Source organism: Octopus sinensis, linkage group LG1 (assembly GCF_006345805.1).
Source record: "Octopus sinensis linkage group LG1, ASM634580v1, whole genome shotgun sequence".
Taxonomy (NCBI): Eukaryota; Metazoa; Mollusca; class Cephalopoda; order Octopoda; family Octopodidae; genus Octopus; species Octopus sinensis.
The window spans coordinates 206,508,501-206,531,929 of NC_042997.1; the positions used below are offsets into that span (position 1 = coordinate 206,508,501).

The 23,429-nt window shown below is 38.1% G+C and overlaps 2 protein-coding genes across 2 annotated transcripts in view; one reads left to right on the plus strand and one right to left on the minus strand.

The window, feature by feature from the left end:
• LOC115211065 (protein mono-ADP-ribosyltransferase PARP14-like) overlaps positions 1–17,517 on the plus strand; it is a 554,188-nt gene extending 536,671 nt beyond the window's left edge. The window contains exons 25-27 of the mRNA XM_036508627.1: positions 14,167–14,300; positions 14,690–14,867; positions 16,992–17,517. Coding sequence (XP_036364520.1) covers positions 14,167–14,300; positions 14,690–14,867; positions 16,992–17,254 — 575 coding nt within the window. The 3' untranslated portion in view covers positions 17,255–17,517. The remainder of the gene's footprint in view (positions 1–14,166; positions 14,301–14,689; positions 14,868–16,991) is intronic.
• Positions 17,518–21,735: 4,218 nt separating this feature from the next.
• The window catches only part of LOC115210476 (protein mono-ADP-ribosyltransferase PARP14-like), a 195,736-nt gene continuing 194,042 nt past the window's right edge, over positions 21,736–23,429 (minus strand). Inside the window, exons 16-17 of the mRNA XM_036508664.1 lie at positions 22,949–23,214; positions 21,736–21,931 (exon numbers count right to left, since the gene is read on the minus strand). Coding sequence (XP_036364557.1) covers positions 22,952–23,214 — 263 coding nt within the window. The 3' untranslated portion in view covers positions 21,736–21,931; positions 22,949–22,951. The remainder of the gene's footprint in view (positions 21,932–22,948; positions 23,215–23,429) is intronic.

Consider the following 23,429-nt stretch of genomic DNA (forward strand, 5'->3'; position numbering starts at 1 on the left):
AATATTTTTGTCATTGTCACTCATATGAGGTGGCCATTATCAGGTTACGCAATTACCAGTGTTTTTATTGTGACACCATCACTAGATGCATCATCGATCAGAGCATAAGGAGATTCCAACCACTTCCTTTTGTTATTATTATTTTCATTTTTTCTACTAATATTTGTCATTGTTAATATTTCCTCTGACCCAACTTCAGTTTTGGCTAAATTATTATTATTATTATCATTATTACCATCATTATTATTAATTCTATTTATTATTAAAAGGTATTATTGAATGTTGTTTAGTTTCAGCTTTTGTCTTGTACTTGAGATGATCATAAATATGTGAGTGTTTAAGGGAATTGTAGGAGCAAAAGAGACAGCTTGGTGAACAGATTAAATTCTACAGGTCTGTAAATAGATTTGGCAGATGGTGAAGAGATTAGCAATGGGTATTCCTGTGTGATAAAGAGACAAAAGCAGCCTCACACCTTTGGGGGCTGCAGAGGTCAAATGTGTTTACTACTACTAGCGATCAATGAGAGCGCTGACCTTGGCCTTGAAAAAGAACCAATTCACCCTATTCTATTTTTAAGTACTGATCGGGAAAATAATTATATATATATATATATATATATATATATATACATATAGAGAGATATAGATATACTGATGTTCACCTCAAATTTCTTAATTTTTTTTTTTTAATTTTTCTTTTTGTTTTATAAGTTTTGCTGTGGTTTACAGTTTTTGTAATTGTGCAGTTTGTATATATTGGCAGGTGCTTACCTTCTTAATTTTTTTTTTTATCATGCATTTAATTGTGTTGTTACAGTGAAATGTATATTTACATATCCGGGTAGTCTGGAAAAAAGAAAGATAAAATTTTCACACGAAATTGTAGATATCAAAGTTTCTAAATTTTGTAGAGATATTTGTTCATATGTCCGAACAGAGAAAACTTGTAGTGTTCTTAGTATAAAAAGGATGTTTACATTTTCGAATACTCAGGAAGAAAGGAAAGTATAGGTATTCACAGAAGTTGTAGATATTAAAGATTTTAAAGCTGATCATTTGTGCCTTGGAAGACTTTAGATATGTAAGTTTCTCATTTTGAAGGAAATTTAAAATACTCACGGGAATCTGTGGATATTCCACTCTTTAAGAGTTATTTTTCAGTTGTCCTTCTGACTTGTATTAGTGTGATTCTGTGTCTTCAGTTATTGACTGGTCAGAGAAGCAAGAACATGTCCAACCACTGTCAATGCTGGCACTCTTATTATTATTATTATTATTATTATTATTATTATTATTATTATTATTATTATTATTATTGATTCTCATCAATGCTCAGAATTTCCCCGAGAACATCATCACACTTCCCCGACATTAATCCTCTGTAGGTTTCTAAAGCAGAGCATCTACTGACTCCCATTACCCAAATTGTAGAGGGCTGTGAGCTCCTGAAGACATTCTAAGTGCCTGGCGCCCAGTCTCGGTTTTTTCTTCACCCATGATTGCAGCTCCATCAGGGAGAAGAGCTGTGGGTAATTTCCAGATGTCCTTGGCTTGGCAGTGCTATTGGGGAATGCTGGATGTGCTGTGAGATGGATTTTTCTGAGGTGCACACAGAGTGACACAAACGTTCTGCACACCCTCATTCAGTGTCCGGGCATTGCTGACTTGTGAAGTTATGTCTAACAGCTGCTGTAATGTGTGAGATGGATCCATCTGTCAGCCGAGTCTGTAGTGATGATTGCCCTGCTGCCCTCCTTGAATCGGGCAGGCAAGGCAGTTTTCCTTTGCCTGGTGGCTGTGCTGAAAGTGTTTGTTTGGTGGACAAAAATGAAGGGCATGAGGACAGATACATTCCTCATTGGTAGAGCTCTCATTGACTTCTTCGAAAAGAAATTGAGAGTGAAGAGGGAAGTGCTGTCCTTGAGTGTATTTATCAAAAGATGGGTGGAAGTTGCAAAAACGGCAAGAGTGGATGGGTTCCCCTCTAAGTGTAGACCTGCAAGTCGGAGAGAAGGAATTGGAGAGAGCACTTGCTCATAGGGTTTCAGGGAAATGTCAGACAGTGGAGTTCCTCAATTATTCCTAGAGGCATTCCTGTATCAGGTGGGCCACATCTTTTATCATCCTCCCTCCTGCATATTTTTTGATACCTCTGTATGCTATGCATGTGTGTCCTCTTTCCCAGTGTATACCGTGTAAACCTCTTTCTTTTTATTCATTTACCATTTCATTATTACATGTAAACCTTCCACACTTTATGTCTGTCTTTGTATTGTCTCCCTCAACTTTTGCCCTTGTGGGAAAATAAATGAAATCAACATCATCATTATTATGTTCTACCTTTGCAGGTAACTCGCTGAGAGATCACTTGCTTTTTGGAAAGAACAAAGGTAAGGTACCATGCAACTGTAAAACTGATATTATATTATATTATTATTATTCCTTCATAACACAGTGTAGGTATACTGCACCAGAGTCTTTAGTCATCTGTCAAGTCACAAGAAGGACCTCAGACAGATAAAACTTACCTTAAGGTGTGCGCTGTGCCCATTAAGTCTGCTTGTTGCAAGACATCAATCTTGCATGGGATTTCCAGTTGCCTAAAGAAGTCTTGAAGTTTCAATGGGATTGAGTCCAACACTCTGATCACCACTGGTATCGCTTTTACATTACCCTCTCGCATTCCATACAGTCTTACCATTTCCCCTTTCAATTTGGAGTACTTGGTAATTTTTTCAACCTCTTCTCTCACAACATCCATGTCATTTGGTATGGCTACATCAATGATCTGACAGTATTTCTCTCTTTTATTCAATATGACAATATCCGACCGACGGTGTTCGATTACACAATCCGTCTGAAAAATCATAGTCCCAAGAGTATCGTTACTTTTCCATCCTCCTGCACAACTTTACTTGGTGCATGCTCATACCTGTTCACTGTTACTTCAAATTCGTATATACTGGGCCTCAAAACCAGTTTTATATTATGATCAGTAAAACTGAAACGGATTTGCCAAAACCAATTTAAATGTTTGCTGTTTCTGTTTTTTTTTTTTTCGCAAAACATTTCTCCATTTTTTCTTTTCAAGAAATATTGAAACTGAACTAACTGAACTGTTGAGAATGCTGTCTGTTTCATTGAAACATATTGCAACATATCAATTCTCACCTTCTCTCCCCTTGAACCTTAGATCAGCACTTTGTCATTTCCTTTGCTAACCCCTGGCTGACTCTTTGAATTTGGAGGTAATAGAGTTTATTCATAGCAAGTCAAGGGGATGCTGTTAGTCTTCAGTCGGGTGATCTTTCCCGTTGAGCATATGTAATAACCAGTTCCAGATTCATTTGAAGGAAGTAACACTAACTAAATTTTTCTTAATTATTTTCAAAAAGAAAATCAACTGTTTGGAAATTTTTCGATAGGAAAAACAAAGATGAAGCTCAATGCAATAAGTGTGATAAGATCATGAAGTCTTCTGGAGGATCTACTACGTCTGATCTTGCACTTGAAGAAAATTCATCAAATCGGCATAAATCAAGATGCAAACCCGCCTCCTGTGAAAATGACAACAACAATGGAACACTTTGTAACAAAGAAATCAATGGAAGAAGAGGTTTCAAAGTTAGCTGCTATGGATGGATTCTCTTTCAATTCAATCGCCAAAAGCGATTTTATTCAGAGAAATCTTCATAGTCAGAGAGGAAAATATGATAAATTACAACCAACATCTGTAAACGGAGTCAGGAATATGGTAATGAATTATTACAGTGGTTCCCAAACTTTTTAGAGTCACGACCCACTATTTATCACACCAGTTTATGACGACCCACTTAACTCTACTGAGTAAAAACATTAATGAAATTAACAAATCTATTTCAGATTACATCTTCAGTGAGGCCTGTGAGAAGGATGAAACAAAACGTTTTATAACTGTTTCAACGTCTCTATACCCTATGTGTAAATATTAACACTAATACAAAACCTTGAAGTAGTAACTGTTATCGACTCGATCAGTATTATACTTCACCTAGTTAAAGTTCTCTATAGGTAGGTAAAAACAGACCTTTCCTTTTTACAATTACGTACGAATAGATAACTTGAGAAAATGACAACCTCTGATTTGTTAAGTTCGGGAAAAAGCCTACTGCTTGATAAAACAACAAGTCTGGTATTGAAAGCATAAGTCTTGAACTATCTCAATAGACAGCAGTTAATCAAAGCTAATGCGTAATTTTATAACTTTTTGCGACCCACTAAGATTCCGTTCGACTCATAGTTTGGGAACCACTGAATTATTACATAACCAAGAAAGAAGAACTTATTCATTATTTCAAAAAAGAAGCAGCACTACTCATAGACATTGGATGAATACACATCAATTCAAAATAAACGATATATGAACATAAATGTTCATGGGAAAGACAATCATTGGTCGTTGGGTCTCATTCAGATCCATGGCTCCCTTAATAGCAGGAGAACAGAGTAATTTGTGAGAGGACATCTTCGTGAATTTGGATTGGATTTGGATATACACATTGTTGGCTGTACGATGGATGGTACTTCTATGATACTCTTTTACTCTCTCTTTTACTTGTTTCAGTCATTTGACTGCGGCCATGCTGGAGCACCACCTTTAGTCGATCAAATCGACCCTGGGACTTATTCTTTGTAAGCCCAGCACTTATTCTATCGGTCTCTTTTTGCCGAACCGCTAAGTTACGGGGACGTAAACACACCAGCATCGGTTGTCAAGCAATGCTAGGGGGACAAACACACACATACATACATATATATATATATATTCTTTCAGTTTCCGTCTACCAAATCCACTCACAAGGCATTGGTCGGCCCGGGGCTATAGCAGAAGACACTTGCCCAAGATGTCACGCAGTGGGACTGAACCCGGAACCATGTGGCTGGTTAGCAAGCTACTTACCACACAGCCACTCATGCGCGTATGAAGGTGAAATTCAGAAAAGAAATAAGACCTGATCACCAACAATATCTCACACATTGCATACATCTGTCTGTGATTGACATTCTCTATCAAAGAAATATTGAAAATATTGCCTCAATCGATGAGACTGATAAAAAAAAGTGAAGAGATCGCTATAACAGACGATAGTGATGATGATGCTCACATGAGCCAACAAGACATACTTTGTCAAACAGATTTGGCTCACAAAAATGCTTGTTTTCCCCAGCTAAAACCTGAATTTAACAAAGTTTTAAATAAGGTAAGAAAAATTTCAAAACTTTTCCGTAAATCTCCTACAAAAAAAGGAAATTTTGCAAGATTTTGTACAAGCGAACTTTGATAACAGAGATTATAAACTTATACTGGATTGCAGAACTGGGTGGAATGGCACATTCCATATGATTGAGAGATTTTTGAAATTGAAAAGCTGCATTCCAAATGCTCTACGAGCAGTATTTTCCACAGATGCTGTAGCTGAAGAAGAATAGAAATCTCTCGATTTACTATATGAAATTCTGCATCCATAGAAATTATTTTGAAGGTTATTTGCACTGATGATACAGATTAACTGAACCCTTTGGCTCTAAATCTTCGTGAAAGACTTATGCATAGATATAATAAGAGAAGAAATGTTAAAACCTTGACTCTCTTGAGGTATTTACATAACCCAAGGAAATTTAAAGGTGAGTCAATTTCTAAATCTTTCTATTTTTTAACGAAACAACATTTAAGGAAGTATGCTGAACAAACATATAGGAGATTATTTCCTGAACATGACGCTGAGAACACAACAGAATTATACAAAGAAAATGAAATAGGAGGGAACCTAAAAACAAGTGTTACTGTTTGTCCCATCTACTTACGAAGGTAATGAACTCATGCGTGAATACAGAAGCACAATGAAGAAAATTAATGAAGAGCCCAAGATAGTAACAGATGGATTTGAAATCTCTAAAGAATTTGAATATTTTGAAGCAACTTCGAACAGAAGTGAAAAGCTCGAGAAACTTTATAGAACATTGCTTACAACTAAAGCAACTATTGTCCAGTTGGAAAGAGCTTTTTCAATTACTGGATTTTTCAACACAAAAATTAGGATAAGTTTGTCAGGTAAAACACTGAATGCATTGTATTTTTTAAAAGATTATTTTCCAAGGAAAGTGAATGAAAGCAAGTCAAGAAACTTGATTGATTCTCAAAAATACGACGACTTGGACAAACGTTGCATTCCTGATTAAATAAATCTAATACCATTATTTTTTGTTATTGTTTGTAAATAGATACAGATACAGGCACCATCTCTATACACAAATATATATTAAGAGAAGGGAAGTAGTCAGAATATTGGACATTTACTTATTTAGGGCTGTCATCTCTTTTTGAGAGATTTATGAAGAATTGTTTATTTACAGAAAGTTCATGCTTTTACACATATGGGGGTTTGTTTACAAAATCTGGAGTTGAATTGGAAAGCAAAGGTTCTTTTTTATTTTGAATCTATGGATGTGTGTGGTGAATTTTTAGTGGCTTGGTTGAACAGAAGAAAGGGCAAAAGGAATAGAAAAAGATAAGGAGAAAGGCAGAAAGAAGTGAAAACAAAGGAAGAAAGAAGGAAAAAGAGAATGAAAGCTTTCCTTGTTTCTTTCTGTATATCAATGTAACGAACTTAGTGTTGTGAATAATTTCTCTTGTACTTTTGGGGTACAAGAAAGCAATCACTAGCCGTTGCTTTAATAATCCAGATTCTCTACCAGTCAGAAACAACAAGACGCAGACGTAAAATATATATATACTACTTTATTCTCTAATGTGGTAAGAGTAACAATAAGTGGTTATCTGGTATCCCTTTGGTATAAATGTGTCAGTGCTGAACCTTATCGCTGTAAAATAAGAAAGTGTTCAAATGCAAAACGACACTGGTCAAAGATGGCGTCCGGAACAGGGAGATGTGGTCTGCAACAATTTGGTGAAAACCTTCAGCCGACTGCTATCAGAGCTGGAGAGCGAGAAAATATACGTCCGTTGCCTTCGGTCGCTGCTGTCCCAAGTCGTTGGCTGCTGCTGCTAGCGGTCAAACGTTCTACGACCCCCTTGCCTTGGCTAACTACCACGTAGGCAAAAGGGTCGTGCTTCCGGTGGTTCGCGCATGCCCGAGAGGGCCCTTCCTTTCTGTGCCTTGGTGAAGGCACCAACACTCGCACGCGCGAAATAGAAAATGGACGGTGCGCGCGCGCGCACCGTTATAGGATCACTACAAGGCTCCCCTCCAGTGCGTACGCACGAAGGAAACTTATTGTAGTGACTGCAAAACTCAAGGTGGACACCAGACAACCAAACAGCACACAATATAATAAAATGGCAAAATTTATAACATACACAAGAAATTTACTAAAGGAAAAAGAGAAAAAATACTCAATGAGCAAAAATCAAGAGTGCATGCCTGAAAGTGTATACGTCACAAAGTATAAACCCTTCCGCTGAAAGGAGCGGAGGGAAAGCAAAACTCACAGTCAATGAACCTAGGCGAAATTAAATCCAACTTCTCTAAAGGTAGTTGATCCTGCAAAAATAGCAGTTAAATCAATTGCTGCAGGAGAGGAAATGGAATTGACAGAAGCTCGCTAGTAACACAAAAGGCAAAAGTGCAAACATGCTGGTGTGATGCGCGACACAGATAATTTTCTGTTAATTACGTGACCAACAGTGGTCTAACAGGGAAAAATAATTACGCCTAAACACGGCGCAGCGCATGTGAACATCCAACGTCCTATGAGTCGGGAAAAAAACTAAGCTACTGCAAACGTGTTGCAAAAAACAAGGCAATACACGTGCGAAGCAAAGGCGCATGAAATGCAATAGTGCTTGCCAGACCGAAAAACAGCAATGAATATGCCAGTGGTTGAGCGATTATATGCCTCGTTCGTACAGGAACAAAAGTATGACATGCTGGCGCGTTATAATGAACAAACAACCCTCTCTATGTATACGTGACCCCTAGGGTCTATAGAAATGAGGTGTGTCCACAAAAGGCAAATTTAGCATGGAACAAACAAGCGAGAAAAGCATGTGTGACGTATGTATGTGAGAGAGATAGCATTTAGTGTGTGTACGTGTGTGCGACAAAAATACATACAAGGTGAAATGCGAGCAAAATATAAAAAAAATACAGTGCATAGAAAAAATGTCTCTCGGGGCTATTCCAGACAAGAGTTAATTTACCAGTCTGTAATAGCCTGATGCACAATAGCAGTTCGTTCTGTAACAGAAATGTTGAAATCACAAAATGCAGATGCCGGTTGAACACAATGTGTAGCGGTTGTAGCTTCGATGCTGTGACAGGTTAACTGGGTACAGAAGAAATGTCGTAGATAGACGGTGCTGTTAATCCTTGGTGTGCATATGCACATAGAGCGTGCACGCTAAAGTTCCGCGAGTTGCTATGTACATCTTGGTCGACGGTGTTGAAAGGCGACGGTGGTGGAGGAAAGCGACTGTAGTGGACTTGATACAACATCGTTCTTAGTGATGATGGCGACGAAGATAGCGACGACGTGAAGTAGAAAGACGACGATGGCGATGACGAAGGTGGAGAAAAGGCATCGAATATATGATGGCGTCCGTCATCATGGCTGTAGAATAAGAAAGAGGCTCCTTCTACAACTGTTTGTAGTGGCCGGAAACAAATCGTCGAAGGATGATGACTGCGTAGAGTTAAATCGTGTTCCGACTTCGCAGAAAAACTGGATTTTTTTTGTTGTTCAGTGATCTCTGGTTTTAGACCAGAATCACGTCGGGGTCACCACTGTAACGAACTTAGTGTTGTGAATAATTTCTCTTGTACTTTCGGGGTACAAGAAAGCAATCACTAGCCGTTGCTTTAATAATCCAGATTCTCTACCAGTCAGAAACAACAAGACGCAGACGTAAAATATATATATACTACTTTATTCTCTAATGTGGTAACAGTAACAATAAGTGGTTATCTGGTATCCCTTTGGTATAAATGTGTCAGTGCTGAACCTTATCGCTGTAAAATAAGAAAGTGTTCAAATGCAAAACGACACTGGTCAAAGATGGCGTCCGGAACAGGGAGATGTGGTCTGCAACAATTTGGTGAAAACCTTCGGCCGACTGCTATCAGAGCTGGACAGCGAGAAAATATACGTCCGTCACCTTCGGTCGCTGCTATCCCAAGTCGTTGGCTGCTGCTGCTAGCGGTCAAACGTTCTACGACCCCCTTGCCTTGGCTAACTACCACGTAGGCAAAAGGGTCGTGCTTCCTTGTTCGCGCATGCGCGAGAGGGCCCTTCCTTTCTGTGCCTTGGTGAAGGCACCAACACTCGCACGCGTGAAATAGAAAATGGACGGTGCGCGCGTGCGCACCGTTATAGGATTACTACAACAATTATCCAAAATTCTGATTACCTCTTTTTTCTAAATGCATAAGCTTGTACATCACTTCAAATAAATATATGCATATATATATATATATATATATATAATGGTACGATTCGTTTATTTTTGGTAGTAATGACTTTGAAAGTCCCTCCTAGCGTGTGGCATTTATGTGTAATAATGCCCTCTATATAATATATATATATATATATAATTCTATAGTTCATCTTAATTATATCGTTGTCAAATGTCTTGCGTTAAATATATATTTAATTCTATAGCTCAAATCTCGTTAGATATAGAATAAATGTATTTATAATTTATAGCTCTTTATCGCTCACGCTTCTCCCATAGATCAGGAAAAATACCTCTCTCTCAAATTTAGGTATTTATACCTACTAATAACTATTTCTCCCCAAGAAAGGAATGGCTGCTGGTTTTCGCGGTGCACCCGCCCTCCCACCCCCTCCACCGGTACAGGAAGTCCTAAATTTTCTCATCCTTGTCTCCCTTGTACACTTCAAAGTCTTATGCCACCCTCACCCCCTACCATAAAAGGTAGTGGTCATTCATTGCAAGATATGTTTAGTGTTGTGTACGCGGTTTGAACTTGAGTTTTATTGTTTGTCTATGAATCCTGCCAAACGCGAGTTTTCTTTTCAGGTCCATGACGCTACTGGGGCCAATACCACCCACACCCACACCCTCAGGGTTGGCACCCTCAACGTTGGTACACTGAAAGGCAGATCTGGCGAGATCGTTGAATTGCTTGAACGGAAGTGTGTTGATATATGCTGCATTCAAGAAGTGAGGTGGAGAGGAGGTTCTGCTAGGTTCCTCACAGGCAAAGGACACAGGTGCAAGATTTTCTGGGCTGGTAATACTGATGGGGTCGGGGGTGTGGGTATGCTTATCGCCGAAAAATGGGTAGATAAGGTAATCGAGGTAGTCAGAGTATGTGACAGAATACTTAAGATTAGATTAGTGCTCCATCATAGTTTAGCAACTATTATATCGGCCTATGCCCCTCAGCCAGGGCTACCTGATGGACAGAAAGACTGTCTCTATGACACCCTACTGCAGACCACCTCATTGACTAACGACAGGGACCTTCTCTTTGTGGCTGGTGACTTCAATGGGCATGTTGGACGATGTGCTGGAGGCTTCCATGGCGTGCATGGAGGCTACGGTTATGGTTCCCGCAACGAGGAGGGAACCAGGCTGCTGGAGTTCTGTGATGCGAATAGCCTTATGGTTTGCAACACTAACTTCAGGAAACCGACACCCCACCTGGTCACCTGCTGATCGGGCCGGCATACTAGTCAAATCAACTACATCCTTGCCAGAAAAAGGGAAAGATGGCTGCTTATAAATGCCAAAACCTTCCCAGGCGAAGAATGTACCCCACAACATAGACTGGTAGTTAGTGACTTTAGGATCAGGACTAAGAGGACGATTAGAAGACGACCAACATGGAGAAGAAGGGTCTGGAAGCTTAAAGACCCTGCAAATGGACAGAGATTTAGAGAATTGTTACTTGAAGCCTTTGACGAAATAGAAGGGGGTATAGCTACACATGGGGTAGAAGACAACTGGACGCTTCTAAGGGACAACCTGCTGAAAGCCACTGACCAGACCTGTGGCTGGTGCAAAGTCCCCTCAAGACCCAAAATAACGTGGTGGTGGAACAATATTGTTGACAGGGCTATTAGACAAAAGAAACAGGTTTGGAAGGACTGGAAAAATTGTGGTAGCAGGGAAGTGTATCAGACTGCCAGAAGGGAAGCTAGGAGGCAGGTGTATTTAGCCAGAGGGGAAGCAGATAAGAAAAAAATTGCCAATGTCCTGCGCCGGGAGGATGAAAGACTTGAGGTATTTCGTGTTGCAAGACAGTGTGTGAGAGAGAATCGTGACGTAGTGGGAGAGAAATGTGTTCGCAAGGATGACGGTTCACTTGCGCTAAATGAGGATGCAAAGAGAGAGGTTTGGAGATGCCACTATGAAAGGTTGCTGAATGAGGAAAATGAATGGGATAAAGAGAGTCTGCCGAATGTCAACCCAACAGAGGGACCAGCAATCTGAGTTGATAGTTCCTTAGTAGTTAAGGCAATTACAGAAATAAAAACAGGGAAAGCCCCAGGCCCATCAGGTATTACTGCAGAGATGCTCAAAATATCTGGTAGTGTCGGTTATAGCCTACTCACCCGTATAGTTAACCAGATGATACACGAAGGAGTCATACCCAATGACTGGTGTAGCAGCATAATAGTCAGCTGCTACAAAGGTAAAGGTGACGCCCTAGATACAAATAACTACAGGGGTATCAAGCTGCTGGATCAGGTAATGAAGGTTATGGAGAGGGTTATAGCCCAACTAATTAGAGAGAGAATTAGCTTAGATGAGATGCAGTTTGGGTTCGTGCCAGGGAGAAGTACTACTGATGCTATATTCCTGGTAAGACAGCTGCAGGAGAAATACCTAGCCAAAGATAAACCCTTGTACCTGGCTTTTGTTGACATAGAGAAAGCCTTCGACAGGGTTCCCCGATCCCTTATCTGGTGGTCAATGAGGAAACTAGGGATAGATGAATGGTTAGTTAGAGCTGTGAGAGCCATGTACAGAGACGCTGCTAGTAAGGTGAGGGTAGGCAACGAGTACAGTGAAGAATTCCGGGTAGAGGTTGGGGTCCACCAAGGTTCAGTCCTCAGCCCCCTCCTATTTATCATAGTCCTCCAGGCAATAACGGAGGAATTCAAGACAAGATGCCCCTGGGAGCTCCTCTATGCTGATGACCTTGCTCTAATTGCTGAGTCACTATCAGAACTGGAGGAGAAGTTTCAGGTGTGGAAGCAAGGTCTAGAATCGAAGGGCCTCGGAATCAATCTAGCCAAAACCAAAGTCCTAATAAGTAGGAAAGTAGACAAGTCACAAACGCCTTCAGGTAGATGGCCCTGCTCGATCTGTAAAAAAGGTGTAGGTAGAAACACTATAAGGTGCACCAAGTGCAAGCTATGGACACATAAGAGGTGTAGCAATGTCAAAGGAAGGCTAACTAGGAAAATAGTTTTTGTCTGTGGCAGATGCTCAGGAGCAATAAACACTGTAAATGTGCAGAGACCAACGTCTACCATGTTCCAGGAAGAAAAACTAGAAGTAGTTGATAGCTTCCGCTACCTAGGTGACCAAGTCAGTAGCGGGGGTGGGTGTGCTGAAAGTGTAATTGCTAGAGTAAGAATAGCCTGGGCAAAGTTTAGAGAGCTCTTACCCCTGCTGGTGACAAAAGGCCTCTCGCTAAGAGTAAAAGGCAGACTGTATGATGCATGTGTACGTACAGTCATGCTACATGGTAGTGAAACATGGGCTGTGACTGCTGAGGATATGCGTAAGCTCGCAAGAAATGAAGCCAGTATGCTCCGATGGATGTGTAATGTCAGTGTTCATAATCAACAGAGTGTAAGTACCTTGAGAGAAAAGTTGAACCTAAGAAGCATCAGTTGTGGTGTGCAAGAGAGACGGCTGCGCTGGTATGGTCATGTGACGAGAATGGGTGAAGATAGTTGTGTGCAAAAGTGCCACACTCTAGCAGTTGAGGGAACCTGTGGAAGAGGTAGACCCAGGAAAACCTGGGACGAGGTGGTGAAGCACGACCTTCGAACTTTAGGTCTCACCAAGGAAATGACTAGAGACTGAGACCTATGGAAGTATGCTGTGCGTGAGAAGACCCGGCAAGACCAGTGAGAACAGTCAAAATCAAACCAAATCAACATCAGTGGAAATTGCAGCTGTGGTTAAGCGAACCATCCAATCGTTTGTCCGTTGCCAGCACCGCCTGGCTCCCGTGCCGATGGCACGTAAAAGCACCATCCGCTCGTGTCTGTTGCCAGCCTCGCCTGGCCCCCGTGCCGGTAGCACGTAAAAGCACCATCCATTCGTGTCCGTTGCCAGCCCCGCCTGGCCCCCGTGCCGGTGGCACGAAAAATCACCATCCATTCGTGGCCGTTTGCCAGCTCTGTCTGGCACCTGTGCAGGTGGCACGTAAAAAGCACCCACTACACTCACGGAGTGGTTGGCGTTAGGAAGGGCAACCAGCCATAGAAACACTGCCAGATCTGACTGGGCCTGATGAAGCCTTCCGGCTTCACAGACCCCAGTTAAACCGTCCAACCCATGCTAGCATGGAAAACGGACGCTAAATGATGATGATGATGATGATGATGATGATGATGATATATATATAACGGGAAGGTTTACGAAAATAAACAAAAGACGAAGGCAGGTGGAATACAAACAAACAATGTATTAGTATGGTGCTCAGGAATAGAAATAAAACAAGTCTTTTACGTTTCGAGCCTACGCTCTTCGACAGAAAGATACACAGAAAAGAAACAAGGAAAGAAAAAAATTGCGTGTAGGGGCTAACGATCCAACATGGCGTATATATATATATATATATATATATATCTGAGGCCATCATCATCATCATAATCTTTTAACATCTGTTTTCCATGCCAGAAATGGGTTGGATGGTTTGATGTCAGTGCTCTTATGTCTGCTTTGGTAGGAGTTCATCATCACACCCACTAGCACCACCATCACAACCATTATCTCACCAACACCCCCACTACAACAATTACTAGACTACAGTGCTGTGTTTTATATTTCAATATTTGTTGTCTAAACCCCAAAATTAGTCAAAATATTCCTGCTTTGTTTTTTTTTAACTTTCAACAGAAAGGGTTCATAATTTTATTTTAATTCTGAAATATTTGATTTCTATTTGAACTTTAGAACCAATCCCAGATACATGGTCACCAATGGAAGACGAGGAATTAATTAAAATCGTTCCAGTCACAAAAGGACCAGAATATGATGACATCCAGGCCACTTTCCGTCGGAATTTGCCTTCCTATCGTATAATCAAAGTTTGTATTTTTACTTCTGTTTATAAACAATATTTGATGGTTTATTGTTAAAACAAAATGTTAAGAGACATTTTCTTTGTATAAAAGACTTAAATCTCATAGTATGAACCTATTTTGGGATGGTTTTATGTGTTTTTGGATATTCACAAGAAATCTTTGCTCAACAAAAATACCTCTGCTTTAACTTCTTGCATTGAATTGTAAATGCAACACCATTTTGCAGCTAAACTATTATGCCTTACCAAAATTTACGGTTGAATCAAAATTGGTATCAAATAAAAAAGAAAAAAACAAGCAGATAGGGTTGGGGATTTTCACCACAAACGTTATTTCCTTGTCAAAGAAGAGAATTGATTGTCTTTTCATAAATGTATTTTCCTTTTCTACAGATTGAGAGAATTCAAAATAAAACATTGTACCAGGGATACCAATCATTGAAAAGAAAGTTTGAGGCAGAAAATCCAAACATTACAAATGAAGTTGATGGCCTTTGGCATGGTACTGCTGAAGGAGCTGTTAAGGGAATAAATAAATCAGGATTCAACCGTAGCTATTGTGGTAGAAATGGTAAGTATATTATAATCAACATCATCATCCTCATCTACCCACCCTTCCTATTGTCCTGAGCTGGACAGTCACTCTCCACATTGATTGCTGTTTAGAATCCTTTCTCACACAGAGAGGATGTCATGTTGCTCACACATTCCATGTTTGGCATCGTTTCTACTGCCAGGTCCCCTTCCTAACATCTTCTGCTCTAGAGTAAACCAGGTGTATTTTATTATTGTGGAACCAACACTTTTATTTGGATTGGGAGGAAGGGTCTGTCCCCATCCATTAATGTTCCTCTTGAACCTTTGTAAATGAAAATATTGCAGGAAAGATAAGAGAAGGGGTGGAATTTCAGAGGGATAATGTTATAGGAAGAAGGAAAAAGTTTAGTGGAGAGTCTGCAGGACTAGACAGAAATATCAACAAGCGAACACCAGGCCTAGCAATCACCATTCTGAGTGTGTCAATTCTAGATATACTGAGATAATCAATCCAGTGTTGTTAACTCTCATTGAAATATTCAATGTCTGCTACGGCCTAGAAATTGGTTAAGGGACATTTAATAACTGTACAGAAATCTGATAAACCAGCAGAGGTCACTCCATTTAGATATCTCAAACGACCCTCTCTCACTAACTCTTTTATCATCTTTTGGAATTAGATTTGGATGTGTTTGGTGAATATGGATATGGGGTGAGAAGAGTGGGGTTCCACAAAATGCCACCCAAACAAGTTCAGTGGTAAATATTGGCAAGGGATAGGCTCTCCCAATGATAAAACATCATTTCCTGAAACCTGTTTGATGTCACATGGTGTCGTGTGATGACGGAATGTCTTAGATTCAAAGAGATAAGCTCAATATCTCGTGTGACCACTATTATTGTTGATTACTACCCGGCATCTTCTGCACATTGAATGCACCAAACGATTGATGAAAGCCATGGGGATAGCAGCTGACACTGTTAAAACTTGCAGTGAGTTGTCTCTGAGTTTTCGGTCTTGGACAGGTGTCATTTAGCCTTCTTTGGGGTTTCATCCCACAGGTGCTCTATAGGGTTTGAGTCTGGACTGAAGCCAGTGTCTGGATGTTGATGTTGTTGGAGGAAGCCTGTTGTCAACCTGGCAGTATGGTCACGGGAATTGTTATGTCAGAACATGTAATTCCAACAACAGGCAAAGTATGGCACAATGTGAGGCCTCCAAATTTGGTCAATATAGCAAGCAGCAGTTACTCCATTTCCTCAGCCTTCACCAATGTTTCGGAAGACCACCAGTTCAGGTTTATGGTTGAGTGCAATCTTGCCCCTTGCCATGATGCTCTGTCTTCCCTATGAGTATCACTCCACAATACAGCCTTTGGCATGACATTCCCCCCTTCTCTTCCAAATGCCAGCTCTGCTGTCTTCCAGAGAAATGCAATATCGACTTTTGTCAGACAAGACTACACTCCTCCACTACTCATGTTGCCAGCTCTGACGTTTTTGCAGCTCACTGCAGATGTACCCATCAATAATGATCTGTGAGGATGTGGATCCTAGCTGGACTTTGGTGAGTCAAATTGAAAGGTCTCAGCACAAATGGGTCTGTGGTGAGTTCCTTTGCTCTGCCTAGCTGATTCCATTGCCCTACAGAATCAGTGCTGTCGGTGCTGATGACAGTCATGACATGTTGTAACCCTTGGTCGGCCACTATGTGGATGATTATCAGCCATTCAGTTGTCCAAATACTGCAGTTCAAGTCATTAGCAATGACCTATGGACGTTGACCAGTATGGAGACATCTGATGGCTTGCTCCCTCTGATTTCATGTCAGTCTTGTTACACTTGCTGCATTTGGGAGTCGACGTTCTGGCCCTGCATCATGCTTTGCATAAAGATGCGTTCGTGAGCATTACCATATTCACGAGAAGTGAGCGAATTTGAACCCTAAATGCAATCCTTGTGTTTTCAAAAGAGAGTGGTGTTGTGGGTCAGTGACATCTTCCTGATGTCAAATTACCTAGAATTGTGATAAAATCTATATAATCTCAATGTCGTGAAACAAATAATCTTTTACAGTGTGATGTGTTTATATTATAACTGTATCAAGGAATTTCCGAAACACTCCAAATATATATATATTTTTTCTTTCTGTTCTTAGGTGGATATGGTAAAGGTGTCTATTTTGCCAAAAACATCCAATATTCTGCAGATGATAACTATTCTCCTCCTGACCATCACAAAATAAAGAGAATATACCAATGCAGTGTTCTTGTGGGAAGAATGATACAAGGACACCCAGGATTAAAAGTTTTACAGGATCCTTACAATTCTGCTGTTAATAATATTCAAAGACCCTTTATTTATGTTACTTTCGATGACTCTCAAGCATATCCTAATTATTTGATTACATTCTCTAATTGAAATTAAGACTTTTGTAATGCTTTGAGCTGAGATTGGTAATTCTAAAGCCATTCACATTTCTATCCTTAAAATTATTAAAACTAACACTCTTCAAATTTATAACGCTAACAATATTTGAATTTGTAACACAAAACTATTCTGATTCTTCTTTTTTTTATTCTTTTACTTGTTTCAGTCATTTGACTGTGGCCATACTGGTGCACTGCCTTTAGTCGGGCAAATCAAACCCAGGACTTATTCTTTGTAAGCCTGGTACTTATTCTATTGTTCTCTTTTGCCAAACCGTTAGGTTGCGGGGATGTAAACAAACTAGCATCAGTTGTTAAGCAATGTTGGGGGGATAAACACAGACACACAATCTTATACACACACATACATACATATATATATATATATATATATATATATATAAATTAAATAAGGGTAGAAATTGATATTAATCAATTAAAACTAGTAGCCTAGCATATTTCAAAAATCCAAAGATTAAAGATATTGTTTACATACAAAATTTAAAGGACTGACCATTAAAAGTGGACAGTCTATATGCTAGATATAAACGTCAAAATCGCTATTTTCCACAAAGAATGTGTTCTCAAGAAAAAACTCAGCAAAAAACCAAAGTGTAAAAATAAGCAAGACAAATGAAAATATACGAAATAAAAAACGATTACCTATGTACTAATTAGTTTCACTTGTTAATATCCACGTATATGTACATGTGAACATCTGCAAGATCATCAGCATAGTCATAGAGAAGGTGAAGACTATTCAGTTGCTTTGAACTGCTAGAAGATTTTGAGAAGAATGAACAATTGAAAGGAGAGAAAGATTTTCTATTTATAGAAATTGGGGTTAAATAGATGTCAAAGTTCCATATAAAGAAATTGAGGTAGAGAGAAAAGGGTTGTCACACTACAGATGCCTTTTACTACTATTTGGTAAACAGATTTAGCATTAGGAAAACTAGGTTAGCATCAAATGGTTATAATGATTATAATGACCACTCATAGAGAAAGCAGAGATTTTTTTAAAAACTTATATACATCACCTTTATAATTAGCTGATAGGTTTTGAGTATTTTGATACATTAGATTAAAGGAGAAATTATAGATCTAAAATTTATTCAATTTAGAGAAAAATCTATCACTTATTATGAGTAGGCATAATACTTATTAATTGGGGACAAAATTCTTATTAATTATTAGTGACATATGAAGAAGGAATTTTTATATTCCAAAATATTATATCAGACTATGAATATTATATCAGACTATGAATTTTCATATCAATTATAACATTTATTATAGTCCACTCTGCATTGTTGTGCCATTCAAGACATGTTATATTTCACAAATATATATATATCTAGTGAGTCAGATGTCCTGTTATGGCCATCTCTTATGTGTTTAAATGTACACTGTATTAATATATATATGAGAATGCATGTTTAGTGATTACACATGATTGAATATACAAGGAAAGAAATAAGATGAAAAAACACAGATTTGTTTCATGAAACTGTGGTAAAAGTATTATAGAATAATATACAAAATAAGATTTTTTCCCTCTGATAAACCAACAGGTTTCACTGTAGTTTTTCAAATTTTGAGTATTAAATGCATTATGAAAGGAGAAATTTTGTTTGTTAAGGGGTAGATAATTGGTATTTTGAGTAAAGGGGAGGTAATTCTGTAATTTATATTCAGTTCTGGCTTATATTTTCAAGAAAAATGAGGCCTCTTTATATTTAGTTGCACTTGTATAATTTTCAATATGGACTTATATTTAGTTCTTGCTTATATTTCTTCACTAAATGAGCCCCCTTAATTTAGTTACATTTGTGTTAAGGTCCAAAAAACACATTGATATAATTGGAAGATTAAGAATTGTGGTTGCAGTTGTTCTGCACATCTATGAATGGGTTCACTGAGATGTATCTGGCGATATTGTGGGGAACAAATCTATTGCCTGTGGACTGTACATCCACGTCTAAGAGCCATCCCTGTGGAAACTGTATAGTTTTTATGGCAGCCCCAGCTTCTGGTGACATAAAGAAGGTTTTGGGAGGTGCGAGAGAAATTGGATTTAATTTTGAATTTTTGCCCTTGTTTAAACTGGAATTCTGATCCTTCCAAAAGATTGAAACATGTTCTGCATTTTTTTTACTCCTGTGTCTGTTATTCTTGAGAATAATTTAGCATTTGTGACGATCTTCTTTAATGTCTTTGATTGTCTATTGCTTTTAATGATCTTATGTATATGCAGAATTTCCTTCAGTTTGGGGCCCTTATGGAGTATTGGGAGATTTTAAATGCTTCATTGTTTCTGGGGTTGTGTATGGATATATAGGTTAGTATTTTTAGAGTAGGTGTGCGACTTTCCTTAATGTTTTTATGTCAATCAATTTTACATGTTTAATCCCATCACCTATGAGCAGAATTGGGTAGTGTACATTTTTAAGCTCTTGCAGTCTTAGTTCTTTGGTATTTTTTCCATCACTATGGTGCAAATCCTTCTTGCAGGGTTGAAGGGAATATTTGTTTTAATATGTCTTGGGTGGCACAAGCTAAATAATAGGTATTGTTTAATGTCTGTATTTTTGTAAAATATGTCCCTTTCTATTTTTTGTGTATCTTTTTAAAACCAGTATGTCTAGGAATGGGAGTTCCTCTTGGTTGTTTTGCAGTGGGTTTGGAGGTCGGATACATTAAATACACATAAAAAAACCTGTGGAAAAATATTATTTCACACCAAGGTACAAATGGGTCTTATACAAAATATTTACTGCAAATTTTCCTGAAAACTTCAATTGATAAAAAAATTTCTCTTGCTTAGTAGATATTTCTTTTAGTAATTTATACATTTAGTGTGCTAGAAATAGCAGCGATCACATAGTTATTATTGTAAGGCGTTCTATTGTAAGCATTCCATACAGCCATACCAACAAAACCATTTCTTGATGTTTTTTCTTTTGTAAATTATACAAAGTCCCACTGCGTGGCATCTTGGGCAAGTGTCTTCTGCTATAGCCCTGGGCCGACCAATGCCTTGTGAGTGGATTTGGTAGATGGAAACTGAAAGAAGCCTGTCGTATATATGTATATATATGTATATGTGTGTGTGTTTGTCCCCCTAGCATTGCTTGACAACCGATGCTGGTGTGTTTACGTCCCCATCACTTAGCGGTTTGGCAAAAAGAGACCGATAGAATAAGTACTAAAAGGTGGTGCTCCAGCATGGCCGCAGTCAAATGACTGAAACAAGTAAAAGAGTAAAAGAGAAAAGAGAGTAGGTATATGAAAAAAAATTCATTTTATCAAAAACACACATCAAAGTTATATAGCTATTTTGTGTAATAGCATTCATTCATTCACTAAATATTTTTTTTACACTATATATATAGAATAAAGTGGATTTTGCAACAACTTGAAATGAATAAATTGGAAATTATCATTAATGAAAATAGAGGCAAGAGAATGTGAGAAACTGTTGCAAATGAAAACTGAAAATGTTGCGTGCAACGAATTGATATTGTTTTTAAAATCTACTCTGCAGTGAATGAAATTTAAATTTGTGAAGAACTCATAGTTCAAATACTGAATAAACTTCAGAAATCAAAATTACAGGAAATTTCTTGGAACATGAACTTATAAAAAAATTCAAGATGGTCAAGCCTTTAATAATAGCTTTCTTTCAGTGACTACTACATACCTAATTAATAAGCAGCTTTCCTCAATACACACACATCATCATCATCATCATTATTTAACGACTGTTTTCCATACTGGCATGGGTTGGATGGTTCAGATGGGGTCTGGGAAGCCAGGAGACTGCACCAAGCTCCAATCTGATCTGGCAGTGTTTCTACAGCTGGATGCCCTTCCTAATGCCAACCAATACATTAAGTCTTTCATAGGGAAGACTTAATGTATTGTAAGCTCTATTTAGCATGGCAATCATTTCAGCTTACATATGCATTACTCCGCAGTGGGTGGGGATGTGTGTGTGTGTTGTTTGTGTGTGTATGTGTGTGTGTGTGTGTGTGTGTGTGTGTGTGTGTGTATATTGCACTTTGCAACATGGGAGCTGTACTGGCTTTTCAAAATGATGCTTTGAGAATCAACCTACATTTTCCATGATATTACTTGAGAATTCCAAGAAAGATGGTGAAAGTAATGGCAACAGTGTTGTGCATCCCAATAATACCTCAGTATTATACCACCAGGAGGTTGGCCATGGTCTGGTGATTTCACTCCAAAATGCTAAGTATGAATATTCCACAGGTTTTTCCACCAATTTTCTCTGATAGCAGGCATTTAATATTTACCAGTTGGGCTCTGCCTGATCATATGGATGGGGTTTTGGTAAGCGTAAAGGAATCTTTTTCTTCTAAGAATCACATTTCCAAAATCAGCAGACAGTCTCAAAATTGGTTTATACTTTTTATTTTTAAATATAATACAAAATAACAGAACTTTGACTGGATTTGAACTTGCAGCCTTCATTTTATTGTAAGCAATAATTACATTTAATGTAACAAAAAAGGAAAATGTCAAAATATATTCAATTATTTTAGCATCAGAAATCTGAATAGTTTTCCTGTTACAAATCTGAATAGTTTTCCTGTTACAAATCTGAATAGTTTTATTGTTACAAATTCAAATATTGTTATTGTTACAAATTTGAATAGTTTTAGTGTTACAAATTTGAATAGTGGTAGTAATACAAGTTTCAATAGTTTTAATGTCACAAATCTGAATAATTTTCCTGTTACAAATCTGAATAATTTTCCTGTTACAAATCTGAATGCTTTTAATGTTACAAATTTGAATAGTGTTAGTGATACAAATTTCAATAATTTTTGTGTTACAAATTCAAATATTGTTAATGTTACAAATCTGGATAGTTATATTGTTACAAATTTGAACAGTGTTAGTGTTACAAATGTGAACAGTGTTAGCGTTAAAAATTCAAATAGGTTTAATTATTACATATTTGAAGTTTTAGTGTTACTCTTTTGAAAAGTGGTAGTGATACATTTTTTAATAGTTTTAATGTTACAAATCTTAACTGACACAAATGTGAATAATTTTTATATGAATGCTTTTAATGTTACAAATTTGAATAGGTGCTGGAGTGGCTGTGTGGTAAGTTGCTAGCTTACCAGCCACGTTATTCCAGGTTCAGTCCCACTGGGTGGCACCTTGGGCAAACGTCTTCTACTATAGCCTTGGTCCAACCAAAGCCTTGTGCATGGATTTGGTAGATGGAAACTGAAAGAAGCCCAACATTATATAGATGGATATGTATGTATGTATGTGTGTGTGTGTGTGTGTTGTGTTTGTGTGTCTGTGTTTATCCCCCCAACATTGTTTAACAACTGATGCTAGTTTGTTTACATCCCCGCAACCTAACGGTTTGGCAAAAGAGAACAATAGAATAAGTACCAGGCTTACAAAGAATAAGTCCTGGGTTTGATTTGCCCGACTAAAGGCAGTGCACCAGTATGGCCACAGTCAAATGACTGAAACAAGTAAAAGAAGAAAAAAAAGAAGAATCAGAATAGTTTTGTGTTACAATTCAAATATTGTTAGCGTTATAATTTGAAGAGTGTTAGTTTTAATAATTTTAAGGATAGAAATGTGAATGGCTTTAGAATTACCAATCTCAGCTCAAAGCATTACAAAAGTCTTAATTTCAATTAGAGAATGTAATCAAATAATTAGGATATGCTTGAGAGTCATCGAAAGTAACATAAATAAAGGGTCTTTGAATATCATCAACAGCAGAATTGTAAGGATCCTGTAAAACTTTTAATCCTGGGTGTCCTTGTATCATTCTTCCTACAAGAACACTGCATTGGTATATTCTCTTTATTTTGTGATGGTCAGGAGGAGAATAGTTATCATCTGCAGAATATTGGATGTTTTTGGCAAAATAGACACCTTTACCATATCCACCTAAGAACAGAAAGAAAAAAAATATATATATTTGGAGTGTTTCGGAAATTCCTTGATACAGTTATAATATAAACACATCACACTGTAAAAGATTATTTGTTTCACGACATTGAGATTATATAGATTTTATCACAATTCTAGGTAATTTGACATCAGGAAGATGTCACTGACCCACAACACCACTCTCTTTTGAAAACACAAGGATTGCATTTAGG